The 21,183-nt window shown below is 31.6% G+C and overlaps 1 protein-coding gene across 2 annotated transcripts; it reads right to left on the reverse strand.

Annotated features, from left to right (window-relative positions):
• Positions 1-16,499: 16,499 nt before the first annotated feature.
• Positions 16,500-19,479, reverse strand: LOC114169870 (protein translation factor SUI1 homolog). Of its 2 annotated transcripts, XM_028055228.2 has the most exons (5): positions 19,311-19,479; positions 18,545-18,631; positions 17,601-17,806; positions 17,469-17,522; positions 16,500-16,727 (listed from the first exon to the last, which is right to left on the reverse strand). In XM_028055228.2, exons 2-5 carry the CDS (start codon positions 18,579-18,581, stop codon positions 16,683-16,685), a joined length of 342 nt encoding a protein of 113 aa, XP_027911029.1. In that variant the 5' UTR covers positions 18,582-18,631; positions 19,311-19,479; the 3' UTR covers positions 16,500-16,682. The 2 variants fall into 2 exon arrangements, with proteins under 2 accessions (XP_027911029.1, XP_085525183.1); XM_085669057.1 differs by lacking the exon at positions 19,311-19,479 and having other exon boundaries at positions 18,545-18,650.
• Between the last annotated feature and the right edge of the window lie 1,704 nt (positions 19,480-21,183).

A 21,183-nucleotide genomic window follows, 5' to 3' on the forward strand; every position in this document is an offset into this window, starting at 1 on the left:
GGATGCAACAAGGAGAAACTATATACGATGTGCAAAAACGTTTCACACATATCGTCAATCATCTCACAAGTCTAGGTAAAACTTTTGACACTGATGAATTAAATATAAAAGTTCTTAAATCCTTGAACAGGATTTGGCAACCGAAGGTGACAGCCATCACGAAGTCACAAAATCTTGCGACAATGACGATGGCGGCTCTTTTTGGAATGTTGAGAGAACATGAGCTTGAATTGGGAAGATTAAATAACGAAGAAGATATTGGAAGAAAAAAGAACATAGCCTTTAAAACCGAAGTGATTAAAGGCAAAAGGCAAAAGGAAGAAGAAAATTCGGATGACGATGAAAATCTTAGTCTTATGATTAAGAAATTTACAAAATTCATGAAGGCCAAAGGTAAAAATCAATTCAAGAGCAACAAAAACGATAATCAAGGATCATCCTCAAATTTCAAATGTTATGGATGTGGAGAATCTAGACACGTCAAAGCTGACTGCCCAAATTCAAAGAAAAGTGAAGAAAAGAAGGGTAGAAAATTCTTCAAAAATAAAGCATACATAGCTTGGAAAGACAATGCCTCAAGCTCATCAAATTCTAGCGATTTTGAAAATGAAGAAGCAAATCTATGTTTGATGGCTAATCATGATGATTCTGACAGTGAGGTAAATTCTACTTGCCACGAAAATGACTATGATGATTTGTATGATGCCTTTCAATAATTACTCATTAAATCTAGTAAATTGGATACTGCTTATAAAAAGTTAAAATCTGATTTTAAAGATTTGCAAAGTAAATTTGAAAAATCTCTTGATGAAGAAGAATTTTTGAAAAGTAAAATTTCAATTTTATAAAATTTTTGAAAATTTTCTTACAATCAGATATTAAGAGTGTAAGGAAAGAAAACACCTCTCTTGAATCACACAAGAGATGAACACCTTTCTCTGAATCACACAGAGAATCTTGACCTTAGCTTTCCTAGCAACAACAACAACACTCAATCTCCTAGAATACCTCTTAGGAAAAGTTATCGCTCTACCCACACTAGGTTTTTCAAAGCTTCTATTTGAGAACACTCAGAGAGCTCTCTTGCAGTCACAACACTAGTACTCTAGCTTCTCAAAAAGGTGAGTGAGAAGTAACTCTGAAGTTCCTTAAATAGGGGTTTCAGAAATTAGGTCAAAATTTGAACAGTCGCGCCCAACTGTCTAGGATAATCGATTATCACTAGTGATAATCGATTATTCCAGTGTGGTTTATGAAAAACAAATTTTTGAGCATATAATCGATTATCAAAGGTGATAATCGATTATTCCAGTGCTTTCTTGAAAAAATTGGTTCAGCTCAGGATAATCGATTATTCTAAGTGATAATCGATTATCACTTTGATTTTTCGAGAAATACCAGAATTTTCTTGTATAATACTGATTCTAACTAATCTAATTACATTTTACAAGATAGCTTTAAAACATAACAACACATGGTCTTCATATTGACTTCTAGATGGCTTTCATGGCTTCTTTTATCATCATCAAAATCTTGCTTCAGCATTTAGACTTGTATTGCTTTTGCCAACAATCTCCCCTTTTTTGATGATGATCAAAACAATATGTTTAAAGTATCTGCAATCAAAATATCTTACAAGTAGATTTGTTAGTAGCACTGTTTGGTTTAAATGTTTAAACTTTTTCTCCCCCTGTTTTGATCATATGAAAAAAGTTTTAATAAAGAAGCTCCCCCTCAATTAGGCAATGGTAAAGAATAACAAGACAAATATACTCTTATTGAAAAAATAATAAAACTGGAAAACATATTACAATTGGGAAAAAAATAGACTATGATGTAGACTTTTAAAAGTCTTGACTCATGTCATCATCTTCCTCATATTTATGAAATTTATGTTCTGAGTTAGAGATCCTAGAATCTAATCCTCTAATTAAGCCAATGAATTCTTATATCTGTGAGTGGAGAGAAGAAAGAATTCTTCAAGTCTCTGGTTGAGATTTAAAATGTGATCCTCTAAAGAAGAGGATGAGCCACCAACACCATTGGATGATCCAACATTTGTGTCAACAGGAGGAATATGAGCAGTGGGAGGATTTTCTTCTTCTTCATTGTCCGAGGGAGGCATATCATCCTTGTGAATGTAGGTATTCCCAAAAGGAATAAATTTCATCTGCTTCAAGGAGTTTTCCGCAATTTTGTTGGTTGTAGTTGTCTTATGAGACTGTTCATCAGAGACATTTACCCCTTTATACTCACAAATACAAGAGGTGAGCAAGGAATACGGGAGAGGATATTGAGGCAATCTCTTAGCTTTGAGCATGGTGTCAAGAATGATGCTTGGCCAATAGATGGGGATGTGGCTGAGCATGGTATAGATGATCATAAGATCTGCTTCACTACATTGTGCGTGGTTTGTACCACGTGGACATAAAATCCAAACAATGAGATAATCAAGTAGACGCTCATCGATTTTGAGAGGTCTGGCTAGCAATTGGCGGCCTATTTCTTGATCTGGGCGTCGCATAAAGGATCTATATGCAAAAATTTTGTTGAACCCTTCAATGCCAGCCGTGAGAATTGGAGATGTGCCATCATGAATGGGAAATTGTGCAACATTTTCCCAAATATCATCATCTAGAATAATGTCGACACCTTTCACTTTTGTGAACCCAACTCCATCTCTGAATTTGTAATTGAAGTAGAAGGCTCGTACCAAGTCGGGGTAGTAGGTGCCTTGCATCTTTGTGAAGAATTTCACACCTTGTTCAGCCAGAAAATTTTGAATTGTGAAATGGTGATTTACAAACCATTGAGACTGGATGAATTTTGGAGTGATGAGGGGTTTGTCTTTCCACAATGTGATGAATTCAGATCTTCTTTCTTCATCCGAAATCCATCCTTCAATGGAAGTTGTTCTAGGTGCTGGTGAGGGTTGAGAAGCACGAGATGCAGTCCTTCTACGTGTAGGAATCTTTCTACGAGAGGGTTCAACCATGGTTGAGGTAAAGGAGAGAGAAGCTTTTGAGAGTTTTTGAGAAAATGAGAAAATGAGAGGTTCTTGAGTGTTGATAGAGAGAAAAGAGTGTTCTGGTGACAAAAATGGCTAATGTTTATAGAGAAGAGACTCCAACGGCCATATACACGCAATTTGATGCAAATCTAGCCGTTGCAACGGCTAGTTTTTGAATTTAGTTGGTCCAACGACGTGTAATAATCGATTATCCTAAGATGATAATCGATTATTGGTTCATGAACTGGGCAAAATATGAATCCTGACGAGCTGATAATCGATTATCCTAAGTGATAATCGATTATTCCAGTGAGTTTTTGATTTTTGGCTCAGAATTAAGGATAATCGATTATGGCCCTAAATAATCGATTATTGCAAAATGTTTTTGAATTTTAAGGTTGAGAATTTTAAGGATAATCGATTATTGCCCCAAATAATCGATTATTCCAGAATGTTTTGGGATTTTTAAGAGTGGCTGATAATCGATTATTGACACTTATAATCGATTATTGACGCTATTTTTCGGATTTTTAAGGATTTTGAATTTTTGGCAATTTAAGAGATCTCTAATATGCCTAAGTCTTTTCTTAGTTCATAAAATCTATCTTTAGCTAAAGGTTTGGTAAAGATATCAGCTAATTGGTGCTTTTTATCTACGTATTCTATCTCACAATTTCCTTTATTAATGTGATCTCTTAGGAAATGATGCCTTATTTCAATGTGTTTTGTCCTAGAGTGCATTATGGGATTTTTGGTTAAATTAATAGCACTGGTATTATCGCATTTCAGAGGTATGTGATTTAGAAAGATATTATAGTTTTCTAGTTGTTGTTTCATCCAAAGAATTTGAGCACAACAGTTTCCAACTGCTATGTATTCAGCCTTTGTAGTTGACAAAGCCACACAAGCTTGTTTCTTCGAGTGCCAAGAGACTAATGAACTACCTAAGAGGTGACAAGTACCACTGGTACTTTTTCTATCTATTTTACAACCACCATAATCAACATCTGAATATCCTATCAAATTAGGAGATGCTCCTGAAGGATACCAAAGTCCAAAACATGCAGTTCCTTTTAAGTATTTTAAAATTCTTTTTACTGCAGTAAGATATGATTCTTTTGGATTGGCCTGAAAACAAGCAGTATCCATTCAGGCCTACTTGTAGTAAGATACAACAAAGAACCTATCATGCCTCTAAACATAGTTTGATTTACCTCTATTCATGATTCATCTTTGTCTAAGTAGCAGGAGGTTCCCATAGGAGTACTTCCTTCCTTAGCAGTATCCATTCAAAATTTCTTAAGTACTTCTTTACAGTACTTAGATTGAGAAATGAAAGTTCCATTTTCCATTTGCTTAATTTGAAGACCCAAAAAGAATGTCAATTCTCCCATCATTGACATTTCAAATTCTCCTTGCATTATGCTTGCAAAGCCTTTACATAGTGAACTATCAGTACACCCAAATATTATGTCATCTACATAAATCTGAACTAGCAAAATATGCTCATTTACTCTTTTAATAAACAGAGTTAAATCAATTTTACCTCTTTCAAAATCATTTTCTAACAAAAATGTACTTAATCTTTCATACCAAGATCTAGGTGCTTGTTTTAATCCATACAATGCTTTCTTTAATTTATAAATGTGATTAGGAAACTTATAGTCTTCAAAGCCAGGTGGTTGTTCAACAAACACATTTTCTTTTATAAATCCATTTAAAAAGGCACTTTTAACATCCATCTGATATAGTTTAAATTTCATGAGAGAAGCATAAGCAAGAAGTAATTGTATAACTTCTAACCTGGCAACTGGAGCATATGTCTCATCATAGTCTATACCTTCTTCTTGTCTGTATCCCTTAGCTACAAGCCTGACTTTGTTTTTAGTGATGTTTCCATCTTCATCCAGCTTGTTTCTGAACACCCATTTTGTTCCTATGACTTGGTGTGAATCTTCCTTAGGAATGAGTTCCCAAACTTCATTCCTTTCAAATTGATTTAGCTCTTCTTGCATTGCTATACACCATTGATCATCTTGAAGAGCTTCTTCTACATTTTTGGGTTTTATCTGTGAAACAAAAGCAACAGTCATACAGAAATTTGACATATTTCTAGTAACTACTCCCTTTGATATATCTCCAATGATATTTTCTAGAGACAATCCTCTAGGTGATTCCCAGCTTTTGGCAAGATCTTCAGGTTCAGTCAGTGGATTTTCATTTAGATACATCTCATCAAGGGCTTCTTTGAAATATTCTTCATCACCTGCATTTGTTTTATTTGACTCAAGAGGGTTCTCCTCAAGGTCCACAATTTCATCAAAAACAACATGCACAGATTCTTCCATATTCAAGGTTCTTCTATTGAAAATTCTATAGGCTTTACTAGTTAATGAATATCCTAAGAAAATAGCTTCATCAGCTTTAGAATCAAATTTTCCCAAATTCTCTTTTCCATTATTTAGAACAAAGCATTTGCATCCAAATATTTTTAAATGTGCTACATTAGGCTTTCTTCCTTTAAACAATTCATAGAGGGTAATTTTTAAAATTGGTCTAATGAGCATTCTATTTAATACATAACAAGCTGTGCTTACAGCATCAACCCAAAAATATTTAGGCACATTATATTCGTTCAACATTGTGAGAGCTAATTCTTCTAAAGATCTATTTTTCCTTTCTACAACTCCATTTTGTTGAGGAGTTCTAGGTGCGGAAAAATTATGCATAATTCCATTTTCTTCACAAGTTTTCAAATAATTCATTTTGAAATTCTCCACCATGATCACTTCTTAAAACTTTAATTTTCAAATCTTTTTCATTTTGAACTGCTTTTGCAAACTTTTTAAAAGCTTTAAATGCCTCACTTTTTAGTGTGAGAAAGAAAGTCCATGTATATCGTGAGTAATCATCAACAATAACAAGAGCATAATAATTTCCTCCAAAGCTTTTTGTCCTTGAAGGACCAAACAAATCCATATGCAAAAGTTCTAAAGGTTTTGATGTAGAAATCACATTTTTTGAATGAAATGAAGATTTTATTTGTTTTCCTTTTTGACATGCATCACATAGTTTATCTTTTTCAAACTTTATTTTTGGCAATCCAATTACTAATTCTTTAGAAATCAGTTTGTTTAATTGTTGCATGTTAATATGAGCAGCTCGTTTATGCCATAACCAAGGATTTTCTTCTTCAACAACCAAACAAGTTATATCACTAGATGATGTAGTATCAAGATCAATTAAGTAAATGTTATTGTGTCTCATACCTTTTAAGGCTATTTCTTTGGAGTCCTTTTGATGAATAGTGCAGTAATCACTCTCAAATATTACTTTGAGTCCTTTATCACATAATTGGCTTATACTGAGAAGATTGTGTTTTAGTCCTTCCACATACAGTACATCCTTGATCTCCAAAGTATTTCCTCCACCTACATCACTTGTTCCAAGTATTTTTCCTTTGTTGTTATCCCCATAAGTGACAAATCCTTGTTCCTTCTTTTTAAAGTTTTTAAACTTCTTTTTATCTTCAGTCATGTGTCTTGAACAACCACTGTCGAGATACCACATTGATCTTCTGGATTTAGAAGTCATCTGCAAAATAAGGAAACAATTCATTTAGGTCCCCAACAACTTGTTTAGGTCCTTGGGGTTAGAATAAAAATATCTACTTATGAACAGGAACCTAATGATATTTCTTATTAGGAACACCAAAATGTTTGATATTCCATTTGTTTGAAGTATGACCCTTTTTCATGCAATAAAAACATGTAGCAGTACATGCATATGTATTCATAGAATGATATATTCCTTTTTCTACCCAAACTCTAGGAGTTCTTTTAGTTTTATTTTTAAAACTATGATTATGAGCATGCTTGGTCTTATTTGGGTTTTTCTTGATATTAAACTTTTCACAATTTTTATTTTCTAAGGCATTTTCAAGATGTTTTTCCAAAATACATATATCAAACATATAACTTTTGCATGAAGCACATTCAACAGTTTCTTTTTCTTTATTTTCTAAAATTGAAATTTTATTTTTCAAAAATTCTTCTTCGTCAAGAGATTTTTCAAATTTACTTTGCAAATCTTTAAAATCAAATTTTAACTTTTTATGAGCAGTATCCAATTTACTAGATTTAATGAGTAATTGTTGAAAGGCATCATACAAATCATCATAGTCATTTTCGTGGCAAGTAGAATTTACCTCACTGTCAGAATCATCATGATTAGCCATCAAACATAGATTTGCTTCTTCATTTTCAGAATCGCTAGAATTTGATGAGCTTGAGGCATTGTCTTCCCAAGCTATGTATGCTTTCTTTTTGCAGAATTTTCTACCCTTCTTTTCTTCACTTTTCTTTGAATTTGGGCAGTCAGCTTTGACGTGTCTAGATTCTCCACATCCATAGCATTTGAAATTTGAGGATGATCCTTGATTATCCTTTTTGTTGCTCTTGAATTGATTTTTACCTTTGGCCTTCATGAATTTTGTAAATTTCTCAATCATAAGACTAAGATTTTCATTGTCATCTGAATCTTCTTCTTCCTTTTGCCTTTTGCCTTTAATCACTTCGGTTTTAAAGGCTATGTTCTTCTTTCTTCCAATATCTTCTTCGTCATTTAATCTTCCCAATTCAAGCTCATGTTCTCTCAACTTTCCAAATAGAGTCGCCATCGTCATTGTCGCCAAGTCCTGTTCAAGGATTTAAGAACTTTTATATTTAATTCATCAGTGTCAAAAGTTTTACCTAGACCTGTGAGATGATTGACGATATGTGTGAAACGTTTTTGCACATCGTATATAGTTTCTCCTTGTTGCATCCGAAACATTTCGTATTCTTGGATCAGGGAGTTCTTGCCTGCTCTTTTCACATCGTTTGTTCCTTCATGGGTTACACGCAATATTTCCCACATTTCTTGTGCACTGGTGCAGACTGAGATCCTGTAAAACTCATCTAGGGTTAAGGCAGATGAAATTATATTTCTAGCTTTTACATCATACTGGGCTCTTCTATTTTCGTCTGCTGTCCATTGCGAGAATGGCTTTGGTTCCTGCACATCATTTACAATATTAACAAGAACAAATTGACCATTTAAAACAGCATCCCAAATACCTCTATCAACATATTCCAGAAATATTTGCATCCTAACTTTCCAGAAAGGATAATTTTCACCAGTAAATAGAGGAGGTCTGTTGATAGACGCACCCTCAGAAAAGGTTTGATTTTGTCCAACCATTTTCGAAAATTTTGAATAACTATCAAAGCAAGCTCTGATACCAATTGTTGGTATCGCGCAGCGGAATGTTAAAGTGTCCATGATCGATTATAAGTGTCAATAATCGATTATTTAGGGCCATAATCGATTATCCTTAATTCTAAGCCAAAAATCAAAAACTCACTGGAATAATCAATTATCACTTAGGATAATCGATTATCAGCTCGTCAGGATTCATATTTTGCCCAGTTCATGAACCAATAATCGATTATCATCTTAGGATAATCGACTATTACACGTCGTTGGACCAACTAAATTTAAAAACTAGCCGTTGCAACGGCTAGATTTGCATCAAATTGTGTGTATATGGCCGTTGGAGTCTCTTCTCTATAAACATTAGCCATTTTTGTCACCAAAACACTCTTTTCTCTCCATCAACACTCAAGAACCTCTCATTTTCTCATTTTCTAAAAAACTCTCAAAAGCTTCTATCTCCTTTACCTCAACCATGGCTGAACCCTCTCGGAAAACTCCTTGAAGCAGATGAAATTTATTCCTTTTGGGAATACCTACATTCACAAGGATGATATGCCCAATTATTAAGGTAGAGGAAGAGCCTACCATCAATTATTAAGGTAGAACACCTAATATGTAAGTTGCATTTGGATCAGTTATTCCAAAAGTTATTCATTTTAAGAGCATTTGGATCACTTAAAAACTTGAATAGAGTGTTTGGATAAGGCATTTTAAGAGGGTAATTCATTTTGTTTAGAGAATTTGAAATGCTTTATGAATAAATATGTTAGGAATTTTGAAAGAAATTGAAATTCTAGAATTTCATTAGAGTAATTGGATTAATTAAAATTAAAGAATTTCAAATTTCACCTAAACAATAAGAATTTGAAATTCTTCATATTCTTATATTCATATTTTGGTCTTCGTAGTTTAGGAATATTCATATTTTGATCTTCGTAGTTTAGGTTAACATGGGTTCGAGTTGATTCAGCTAGACTTGGGTCGAGGTAGACTTAGCTCGATCACAAATGGGATTGACCTAATTTAGTTTGACATGACCCAAATCTAATGTCTCGACCTAACACGGGTCCAACTCAACTTAACCAAACCTGGCCCGATTTTTCGCAATCCGCCTAGGCCTAACTTGACTTAAACCTAGTCTGAGCTTCACCCGAACAAACTTGACCCGACATGGGCTTAGCCTAACTCAATTTAACGGGATCTCACCCCTATTCAACTCATCCTAGACCTAGCAAAGCCAATTCAGCTTGACTTGACCTTGCTCAAGCTAGGTCTAACCTGATCTTGATCGAACTAAGAACCACGTAGGCCTAACCCAACTCCACTAAGCATAGGTCACCCTTGACTTGTATGAATGTTGACCCATCCTAACTCGATTTTACTAGAACCCTGACCGACTCAGCTCAATCTGGACCCAAGCTGACGTAGCTCGTTCAACTCGACCTAGCTTAACATGATCTTGATGAACTAGGTTGAACCTGGTCTAATCGAACTAGAACCAACTTGGGTCTAGCCAAGTTTGACAGAACATGGGTCGACCTAACTGGGATGAATATGGGCTCGCCATGACTCAACTAAATGTAGCATGCCCCAAAACCTAGTGTTGGGTTTGATTTAAATATATCATTCATAACTTGAAAAGAAATCTTCTATACCATAAATTGAGAACAAATTTTGCAAATATAAAATAAAAATCTTGAGAACTTTGACCAAAAAATAACATAAATCATGATTAATTACAAAATATTACCAATATTGACATTTATTAATTTTTAACGATTATTTATATTTAATTTTTTTTTTGAATTTGATGACAATTGAAATACTTTATCTAAGGAAGAAAATAAAAATTCACTAATTTGAATTATTTTATAAAAAACAAACATTTAAAAGAAATAAAACAATTTAAAAGGAGAGCGATTTAAATTCAATATATTTAAATAAGTTAGAAATTGTGAAATTCTCTCTCTGAACACAAGGAATGATGATATATTGTGGTACTACACAATGCCTCACACCCTTCTATCACATGCACCAAATATATTAGCCCAATCATTAAAAAAAAACATTCGAAAGTATAAAACCAACAGTATTAAACGATTTCTCTTTCAATGCACTATTGAAAGAAGAACCACTTGGTTATATATATATATATATATATATATATATATATATATATATATATATATATATATATATATATATATATATAGTAATTTTCCATTTATTCCACAAGGGGCCGCGATGGCTTTTTATGGAATTGGGGTCTCTTTATTAGTTTTTATTTGTGGTGGATTATTTTGTGGGATATTGGCGGTGGTTTTGATATCTTCGATAAAAAAAATAAAGAAGAAGTATGTTTTCTTCGTTGGGGATTTCCTGGAAAAAATCATCGTATTATTCTCAAAATACCTATGAACGAGATTAAATCTATCAGAATAATAACAGGAGTTCAAGAACGAAGTATTTTGACTCGTACTCTTACTTATGAGAGTATCGTTTATATGGAAACAATAGAACAGGGGTTTATTCCCTTGACTCGTATTGAAGATAATTTGACTCCACCAGAAATTGCAAATAGAGCTGGCAAATTATCTTTTTTTTAGGTGTACCGCTTCTTTATTGATGAAAATTGGACTTAACTAGAAATAAAATTGCACAAAAAGTTTCAGAATTGTCCTATTTATTTAGTGTACCGATTGAAATATTTTGAAAAAAAAACTATTTTTTTCAAAATATTTCAATTTTTATTTTTATAGATGGGACATTTTTTGATTTCGAAATTTGAATATTATAGTCATAACTCGAAGTGCTCCTTGGTGTATTTCTAAAAAGAATCCTTTTTTCTTCGAATCTTAGCAATTAATATCCTTTCGAAACAATATTTTTTTCTTCATTGGATTGGAATTGACTGTGAATTCTTTCGATTTCTTATTCGATTTATGTATTCTTTTTTCTCAATTAAAGAAGGCAAAGGCTAACTTCCGAAGTTTAAGTCAAAAAAAATGATAAAATACAATCTAGATTTATCTAGAAGCTCTATAACTTGTAATGAAGCTTATACTTGATAGAAAAGTTATTATCATATAGAGTTGACGAAAGAGATGAAGTTAAGTTCATTAAAGACGGAAAATGAAAAAAAAAAGCATTCCCCTTCTATATCTTACATCTATAGTCTTTTTGCCCTGGTGTATCTCTTTCACATTTAAGAAAAGTCTGGAATCTTGGTTTATTAATTGGTGGAATACTAGTCAATCCGAAATTTTCTTGAATAATATTAAAGAAAAGAGTATTCTAAACAAATTCATAGAATTAGAGGAACTGTTTTTCTTAGATGACATGTTAAAGGAATGTCCGAAAACATATATACAAAACCTTCGTACTGGAATTTATAAAGAAACAATCCAATTAATAAAAACACACAATGAAGATCATATGAATACGATTTTGCACTTCTCCACAAATATAATTTGTTTCTTTATTCTAAGCGGTTATTCTATTCTTGGTAATTAAGAACTTGTTCTTATTAACTCTTTGGTTCGAGAATTTATATATAATTTAAGTGACAATAAAAGCTTTTTCTATTCTTTTATTAACTGATTTATGTATAGGATTCCATTCAACCCATGGGTGGGAACTACTTTTTGGCTTCGTTTATAAAGATTTTGGATTTGCTCAAAATGATCAAATTATATCCGGTCTTGTGTCCACTTTTCCAGTCATTTTAGATATAATTTTAAAATATTGGATTTTCCGTTATTTAAATCGCATATCTCCATCACTTGTAGTGATTTATCATTCAATGAATGATTGACAGAAAAACCGATTTACTTCAATGAATTTCAAGTTTTTATCTAAAAAAGATAATTTTTAATTTTCCCCTCTTTAAAAAAAAGTTAAATAAAAAAGGGGTTCCCACCTTGGATAGGGAACTATGCGAGTGACCTACCTAATCTTATTGTAGAAATTTTCAGGATCAATGATTAGACCATGCAAACTAGAAATGCTTTTTCTTGTATAAAGGAAGGGATTACCCGATCCATTTCTATATCGGTCATGATATATATAATAATTCGAGCACCCTTTTCAAATGCATATCCAATTTTTGCACAGCAGGGTTATGAAAATCCCCGAGAAGCAACCGGTCGTATTGTCTGTGCCAATTGCCATTTAGCTAATAAGCCCGTGGATATTGAGGTTCCACAAGCGGTACTTCCTGATATTGTATTTGAAGCAGTTGTTCGAATTCCTTATGATATGCAAGTGAAACAAGTTCTAGCTAATGGTAAAAAGGGAACTTTGAATGTGGGGGCTGTTCTTATTTTACCGGAAGGTTTTGAATTGGCACCCCCCGATCGTATTTCGCCTGAGATTAAAGAGAAGATAGGCAATCTGTCTTTTCAAAACTATCGCCCTACAAAAAAAAATATTCTTGTAGTAGGCCCTGTTCCTGGTCAGAAATATAATGAAATCACGTTTCCTATTCTTTCCCCGGATCCCGCTAGTAAAAGAGATATTCATTTCTTAAAATATCCTATATATGTAGGCGGGAACAGGGGAAGGGGCCAGATTTATCTTGACGGGAGCAAGAGTAATAATAATGTTTATAATGCTACAGTAGCAGGTATAGTCAAAAAAATCATACGAAAAGAAAAAGGGGGATACGAAATCACTATAGTAGATGCATTAGATGAGCGTGAAGTGATTGATATTATACCTCCAGGACCAGAACTTCTTGTTTCAAAATAAAAAAAAAGCAAGTCTCTTTTTTTTTTAAGCTCCCTTTTTGTTCTTCTTGTTTATGTGATATAACATAAACAAAGTAATTCTTTTTTTTTTCAAATGGGGAGAGATGGCTGAGTGGACTATAGCGTCAGATTGCTAATCCGTTGTACAAATTCTTGTACCGAGGGTTCGAATCCCTCTCTTTCCGTTGATAATTTGGTATTTTTTTTTTGAACTTGTTTTTTTTTTTTATTTACTAGTTAAATATGTTAAAATAGAGAAAATCCTAAAAATATTTCAAAATTTCGCACAAGCAAGAAAACACAGAATCCACTTTTTTCTTATTCTATTCTTCACGTCCTGGATTACGTCCTGGATCGTTAGATAGGAATCCGAAGATGAAAAGAGAAACGAAAAAGATCACTACCGTATAAACAAAAAGTTTTAGAGTAAGCATTATGAAATCTCCAAGATAATTAAAAAACGACAAAGAAAGAGAATAGATTCTCTTATATTACAACATATTTTGTTTCTTTTAATACTAAGATACTAAGTTTCTAAAAAATGAAGTTTTTTTAGGATATGAGGAGAGATATATATATATATATATGAGTTTCGAAAATGAATTGATAGTAAGAGTAGATTATTTTATTACAAATTATCAATAATTCTTTTGACCAAAAATCCTTTTTTTCTGTAATCTAGGTATTCGATTGGTGAGGGGTTCCAATCGAATAATCGGATTAGGTTTTTTCAATTCAAAAAACGTAAATGATGAGAAGGTCCCTTTTTTTCCTATATATTGAAAAATTTCAATATTGGAATCCAGAAGTCACACTGTAAGACTTATCTGATCTTATAAATTGTTAAAATGTTCGAGTTTTAGTTTTCTGATAAATTCTGAATTTTTTTACGACATTATTCAAATTAAAAATATCATCGAAAACTTACAACAGCTTGCCAAACAAAAGCTAAAAGAAAAAATAGTACGGGTATTACTGGCATAATATCCACAATTGGATTCAAGAAAGCGTAGGCTTCGGGCAATTTCTCCAAAAAAAAACTACTGGAATAAAGGACGGAGTGAATACAAATACAGATCCAACTAAAGATATTAAGCATAACAAACATTTTGTTCTTTAAAAAAAATAAGTTATTTTTGTTTTTTTTCATTCTAATTTTCAATTTTATTGCATTATATATAATACAATAAAAAGGAAAATAAAGAGTTATGAATAAAAGTAAAAAAATGAATCAAATAAGATAAGAATCTCGAGAATCCTTCTTTTATTTGAAATTTTCCAGTTTCAAAATATTTTTTATTCTGAAATAAAATAAATTGAAGAAATCATACTTCCTTCTATATAATATCTTAATTGAATTGTATGTAATGATCAATAAATTTAGTTTTATCCTATCTATCTATATCCATTTATAGATATAAATAGATATGTAGATACGCATATAAAATACTAGTCGCAAATTATATATATATATATATATATATATATATATATATATATATATATATATATATATGAGAAAATAACGTGGGAGAATTTTAAAATGTATTATTTTGAGTTCTTCATTTATCTTCAAAATTTTAGATCCGTGATGTTGCTGCTGAATTTTAAAATTTCTGAATTTCTGAATCAAAATACCCAAACAAAATAGTTTGTAGCAAATCATCTAAAACCTTTAACAGAAATAGTTAACTCTGTTAAAATTACTGATATAAAGAGGAAGGAATATATTTTATAACAACAACGATTAGACAATTATCAAGCTTTACTTTACAGCTTCTGTGTCCTACCCATTGGAAAGTTTGAAATGATTTTTTTTTTCATAATAATAGTAATCATAAAATTAATCTATTAAAAACTACTCAAAATTATTTTTTATAAATTAAAAAGCATATACATAGACACACTCTGAACTTAAATATAAAAGTTCACCTAAAATTTCATGTTATTGGATATTAGTGATAACATTACAAAATTAAAGTTTGTCATCTAGTTTTTTTCTTATCTTTATAAAATACTAACTTTAACAATATTTTATCTTTCGAAACATATAAATGACCTTTCGGGAAACAAAAAGGTTGGCACAACCACAACCACTGTGCTACAAACTTTTTGGCTTCTAACTTTGTGATCACTATTTTTACTGAGTGCACCTTCATTCTAACAGAAGAAAAAAACAGAGTAAAATGTTAGGTTGAGGAACTCGTTTTGAAAAGTATTTTCCAAAAAATTTAATCCAGAATGGATCCATATGTTCCAGAAATTTTGTTTTGTAAAACTCATTTTGCAATACTTCTCGTATGTTGTAGAAATCTTGTAGAAGTAATTATCTAATCCAGAAGTCACAATATTTTGAAGAGTACAACCGTTATTTAAAAAATATTAGCTGAAGTTAGTAATTTAAAAAAATTAGGTGCAATTAGTAAGTATGAGGAGAAAAACCCATCTCTTTCAATTACTAAACCATATCCATTTCATATCTCCTAGGCCTAGATAACTAAAATCTCCTTTACAGTGAATATTTTTAAGTACTTGAAACTCTTAAAAATGAACAAAATCTTAATAAAAGAACCTGCATCATTTCCAGTTTTATCGCTCAAAGATTTTCTTGATAATCAAGAATTCTAGTATCTAAGAAACATTTGTACAAAATGTAGGTATTGGATTAGTTATTCCTTCATAAAGTGAATAAATTAAAAATAATTTCCATGATTTTTTCTAAGTTGCCTGTGCTGGGAAATAAAAAATTCCATGACTTTTTTCGAAGTTGCCTGGGAAATAGCAATAGCAAACACATGTAAAAAGATCTTTGTCCTCGTATTCACTCGTAGGAAAATCTCAACAATTGAGACTTAAAATTGGCTATAAAACGAATTTCTCATTCGCAAGTGCTATTTTTAATCTCCAACTTATCATTTGTTAGTAAACATGAAAGAACGGAGAAAACGAAAAGAGGACGCGAAAATAGTTTAGAAGACATATATAGTGAAATTATATATACCCATATTTGTATATATATAAATATATATATATATATATATATATATATATATATATATATATATATACACACGTGAACATATATACTCAGAAAATATGTATAAATCATGGGAGAGAGATCGCATAAATTCATTGTGAATTTTTCTTCGAAGAACTACTTTCATTTAAACCTTAACTAAAAATAAATTTCGGAAAAAAATGTCGTAAAATGTCAAATAGTATTTTGTAACAGTGGAGTGATTTCAGAACATCCGGAGAATGGATTAGGAGGTTAATAACTGATTAGACGACACTGCAATTTCTTTTTCCTTTTTCAAATCCTTTTTAATAAAGAAAAAAATTGTACTAATAATATTAATAAATTAAACAATACTGCAATAAAATAACTAATTTTCAACCAAACTTCCCATATATTTCTCACCTATGATTTACTCTTTTTCTTCTTTGCACTTAGGTTTTATTAGTAAAAAAAGATCGAAAAGAAGTCCATTAAACTGGTTTTTCATATACGTCTTAAGCAAATAACACACAATGTTCCAAAGTCCATAATCCCACACATAGTTAAATACCAGAACACACTTGATATACCACAGTAACAGACAACTCAAATTATCTATGTCCAGCACATATTTTGGCAGGTAAGTCTGGATACTTGAGACTCCAATCGCTCAGAAACCATGAATCTTGATATGCTCCTTCTTCACAATACCAGCCTGTTCACATTCACAAGACAAAACCAACAAGATAATTAGATGAAGAATCCTTGTGTACAAATATTCCTTGGTACATTCTTTAAAAGCAATTACAATTTTTTTCCATATATCTAGAGGACTGGATAGAAGTATATACTTGTTATGTGGCATGCTTGATCCCTTTTCTAGTGTTACAGATACCATCAATTAAATTACAAAATCGCAAACCATTGTCCTAAGACCCCAACCATGATTTCTGCTAAATAAAGTTCATTCAGCTACAATAAAACACTGATTCACACAAATAAAAACTATTTGTGCTTGTGCTTCCTTTTCGTTTCTCTCAGCTTTCTTTTTCTCAAGCATCAAAAGAATGATTAAGTAAAATAAATTTTCTACACTTCAGTAGGGTATATAGGGCCTAGGTTCACATTTAACATACGATTTCAAAATATTGGATACGGTCTCAAATATGTAAATGCAAAATTACTTCTCAGAAGACTGACCAGCTACGTTTGTAACACATTCAACACTACCGGAGTATTCTACAAAAGGATATCCAGTTGCCTACACTATTACTAGATCATTCCCAATAAAATAGCACCAAAAGGCACTTATTCTCAATGGGAGATTCAAAAAAATAAGCCTTAAAACACAATAATGAAAATAGCACCGAAAGAAGCAAACCGAAAAGATGAAAATCGAAATGGATAAGTAATCATAGAATACAATTCATAACACAGAGATGAGGAAGACAGTTACCTGGACTAGGAAGGCAGAAACATTTTTCCGCTGATCACCTTGAAGTTGAATAACCTACGACCACAAACACTTGTTACTTGAAACTACAATGGGGTTAGATCATTTATCACAGAGGGGAATGTCAACACAGACCTGTCCTAGTTCTGGGTCCTGAACAACTGTGCCATTGCAACAGAACTCTTTCTTAACGTCTTTAAGTATCTTGTTATAGCTGAATTCTTTTTTCAATCCCTGAACAGTTGTCAGGCTTTTCCTACCATTGCGCTGTTGCACGCGAATATGCACATACTCCTTTGACCCAGCACCCGAGTCATCAGCATTTGCCTCAGCAAAAGGATCTATAAATTGAGGCAAACACATTATTTACCAGAGTCGATCATTAATCATAATTGCATAATCACAGTAACCAAGTACTTCTCATAATATACAATAGTGAGCAAGCATGTGTAATAACACAATTTCCACAAATAATAAAACTAAAATGCAATACAACTGTAAGAAAAGCTCAACATAAAATTCACCATAAACCACCACTCAGAAAGCACATACAATAGTCTCCTATTCAAGAAAGATACACATAAGATTGTCTGAATGTACAGGAAACATTATTGTTGAACCATGAGATGTAATCAAATTAGTATTCAAAATAACATGTCGCTCATAAAACTAAAAAGTCAAGGGATATGTAAAATTCCATACTCAGGGAGTACAAATGAAAGGAACACTGTTCGCAACCAAACTATCACTGAATTGTATATTAGAAGGTACATAACTTTGAGAATCAAATGGAAAAGTGCATAATAAATATTTATACAGACATACTGCTGAATTGTAAAGACGACCACACAAAATAACAACAGTAAGACATAAAAGTTAGAGAACATATAGATATCCTATTCCGCAAGTACATGTACCACAACAGAATTAAGGAAGGAAAACGTAAATAAAAAAAGAAACGCTATGTTAATCATACATACATAATGAACTGATATTTATTCCCTTTAGAAATATCACATATCGTGAACAAGACAAGTAATCCACAGACTAAGTCATTTTATCAAGGAGTCGCAATATACCGAAGGCAGTAGGAATTTGAGCGTCTAATTCAGACATAAAACTTGACTCTCTATCACCAAAGGTTCCACCAACCAGATTGTTCAGACCTGACATTGCAACCAACATGATAGTTAAATTGATTAACAATAATAGCACACTTGAAAAAATACAATAGCCAAATCCCTATCATTAATCATCTCCATAAAGAATCTTCAACACAACAAACTAGAGAAATATTGATCAACGATCTTCATCACATGTATTACAAAAATTCTAACCTCTGTACCGCGTTAAAGGTTTAAAATATATACACTATATTTTAAATGAAGACGACTAAGCACGACTAAACAACCCAACTTAGTTTATTCGCCACAATTTAAAACTAATTTTAAAATTTTCTAAAGATCTCAATAGCACAAAGCAAAATATTTCCTAGGATTCAGATTTTGCCTTGAAACTGATAGTGACGATTTAAGAATCAAACCGTCAAAACCTTATCACAGAAGAAATTTTCCATACCTCAAAATCCTTATATACCAAAATCATCCTTAAAAAAGAATTAATAAGAAACCCCTTTCACCATAACAAACACAAGATTTCTAACTGAAATATCAGATCAAGACTCTATCAAATCAAAAACCCCTAAAGTGTATAAGATGTCGGGAAAAACAAAAGTCTGGAAAGAAAATTGGGGCAAACTAAGATTATTGGTGAAAAAGAGAAAGCCGAACCCTAAAATTAGAGACAAAGAGAAATGAAATCTTAAAAAGAATTATCAGAGGTTACCTGATCCTAAATTTAAGGTTTCGATACGTCAAAGGTAGGGTCAAGAACCGAAACCCTAAATTGGATAAGGCTGAAGTGAAGGTGTGATTGCTTTCTATGTCTGCAACGCGCTGAGGTATGGAAGAGAAGGGATCTATTTAATAATGAACTTGAGAGCGGCACGTGTGTTGCATGTGCGGAGAGTTTTCCTTTCTCAAGAATAATGAATAAATAAATATAAATATTCTTTGAATTTCATAACTTAAATATATATTTTATGATTATAATTACTCATTACACAAATAAACTAATTATTCATATGACGTGATTAAAATAGAGGCTTAAATATTTTCTTTATATTGGGACTTTTTCAACTTTTTTTTTTTTTTAATTTTGGGTAATATTACTCTGGATTAAATAATCTATTCAACATTTTGACATGTGAATTTAAGTAAGTCATATAGTTTTTTTAAAACTTACTCAAATTTTGAATAAGTTTTTATTTTATAAATAAATGAATTATATTGCTTCTTTTGCCCATTAACTAACAAATTTTTATTTTATTAGTTATTTAACATTTAAACTATATTTTGTATCTTTTTTGTTTCTTTTTTAATTTTATCCTCTTAAATATTATTTTTTTAAATTAAATAATTATTAATAAAAAAAATTTCAATTTTATCACTTTAGTAATTACGTTTTTTTTTAAATAATTACTTATTATAAAATAATTATTCATTGGTTTATGAGTGATACATTCGTTGGGCAAGTAATCTACTGCTAGTCGAAAAGGTACTTTTCGCTCAACAAGAAGACGGTTCGCTTAGACATGTCAATGTGAGCCGGAAGTCGTGAGCCAACCCGGCTAACCACGGGTTCGAGCCGGATCGGGTTGGAAAAATAATTTTTTTTGTGGTTATGGGTCAAAACAGGTTGAGCTCACTTAATTCACGGGCTATGCGGGTTCGAGTCGGGTTATAGTGAGTTGACCAACCAACCCACCTATATTAAAAAAGCCCTAATTTAATAAAATTAATTATTTTAAAGTTAATATTCAGAATCAACGCAATCCCTATTCCTCTTCTCATTTTCATTTTCGACATGCATCTACCTACTCGCACTTCCCTTCCTTGTCATTCCTGTTCTTCGTGGTGGTGCCCATAGGTGTTGGTCGTCAGTCGTTCTATGACGACGGTGGTCGATGTTGGTGTCGACCATTCGGTGGTGGTTGACAGGCGTGGCGTGGGTGCTCTTGTAACATTCATACTTTTAATAAACTGTATTATTTATTTTAAATAAAACACTTAGAAAATCTTCTATTTTTACTAATGTTTCGTATTTTATTATGATGTAGTTTAAACATTAAAAATATATTTTATCATGATGTAATTTTTACTTATTGAAAATAACAATAAGAAGAAAACAAAACTAATAAAATATGTATATATATATATATATATTAAAAAAAATTAGGTAAAAATATATTAATTAAAATATTATTAAATAGGTGTGTGTGTTAAAAAAAATCTTCTAAAGAGATAAGAAGATAAGAAGAAAAGATAAGAAGAAAAGAAAAAGAAAAGAAAAAAAAAAGATAAGATGAAGAGATAAGGATTATCTCCTCATTAATGTAGGTAATGATGATTTTGAAAGAAAAATCAAAATAGCACATGCTTAGCTTATCTTCAATTATGCATTGATCCTTTTTATTTATTTTATTTAATTTATCTCCAGTTATGCACTGATCCTATTTATTTATTTTATTTTATTTATCTTCAGTTATGCACTGATACTGATTATTTATTTTATTTAATTTATCTCTAGTTATGCACTGGTCCTGCTTATTTATTTTATTTAATCTCCAGTTATGTATTGGTCCTATTTATTTATTTCA

Source organism: Vigna unguiculata, chromosome 11 (genome assembly GCF_037176805.1).
Source record: "Vigna unguiculata cultivar grain cowpea cultivar isolate G323 ecotype 2 chromosome 11, ASM3717680v1, whole genome shotgun sequence".
Classification (NCBI taxonomy): Eukaryota; Viridiplantae; Streptophyta; class Magnoliopsida; order Fabales; family Fabaceae; genus Vigna; species Vigna unguiculata.

Excerpts from the sequence above, each read along its gene's own strand:
- LOC114169870 (XM_085669057.1), bottom strand. The coding sequence starts at position 18,650 with ATGTTGGTTGCAATGTCAGGTCTGAACAATCTGGTTGGTGGAACCTTT. Across the intron at positions 17,807-18,544 it reads TCAAATTCCTACTGCCTTCG|ATCCTTTTGCTGAGGCAAAT; the intron begins GTATATTGCGAC and ends CTCAATTTATAG. Across the intron at positions 17,523-17,600 it reads AGGACCCAGAACTAGGACAG|GTTATTCAACTTCAAGGTGA; the intron begins GTCTGTGTTGAC and ends TTGTGGTCGTAG.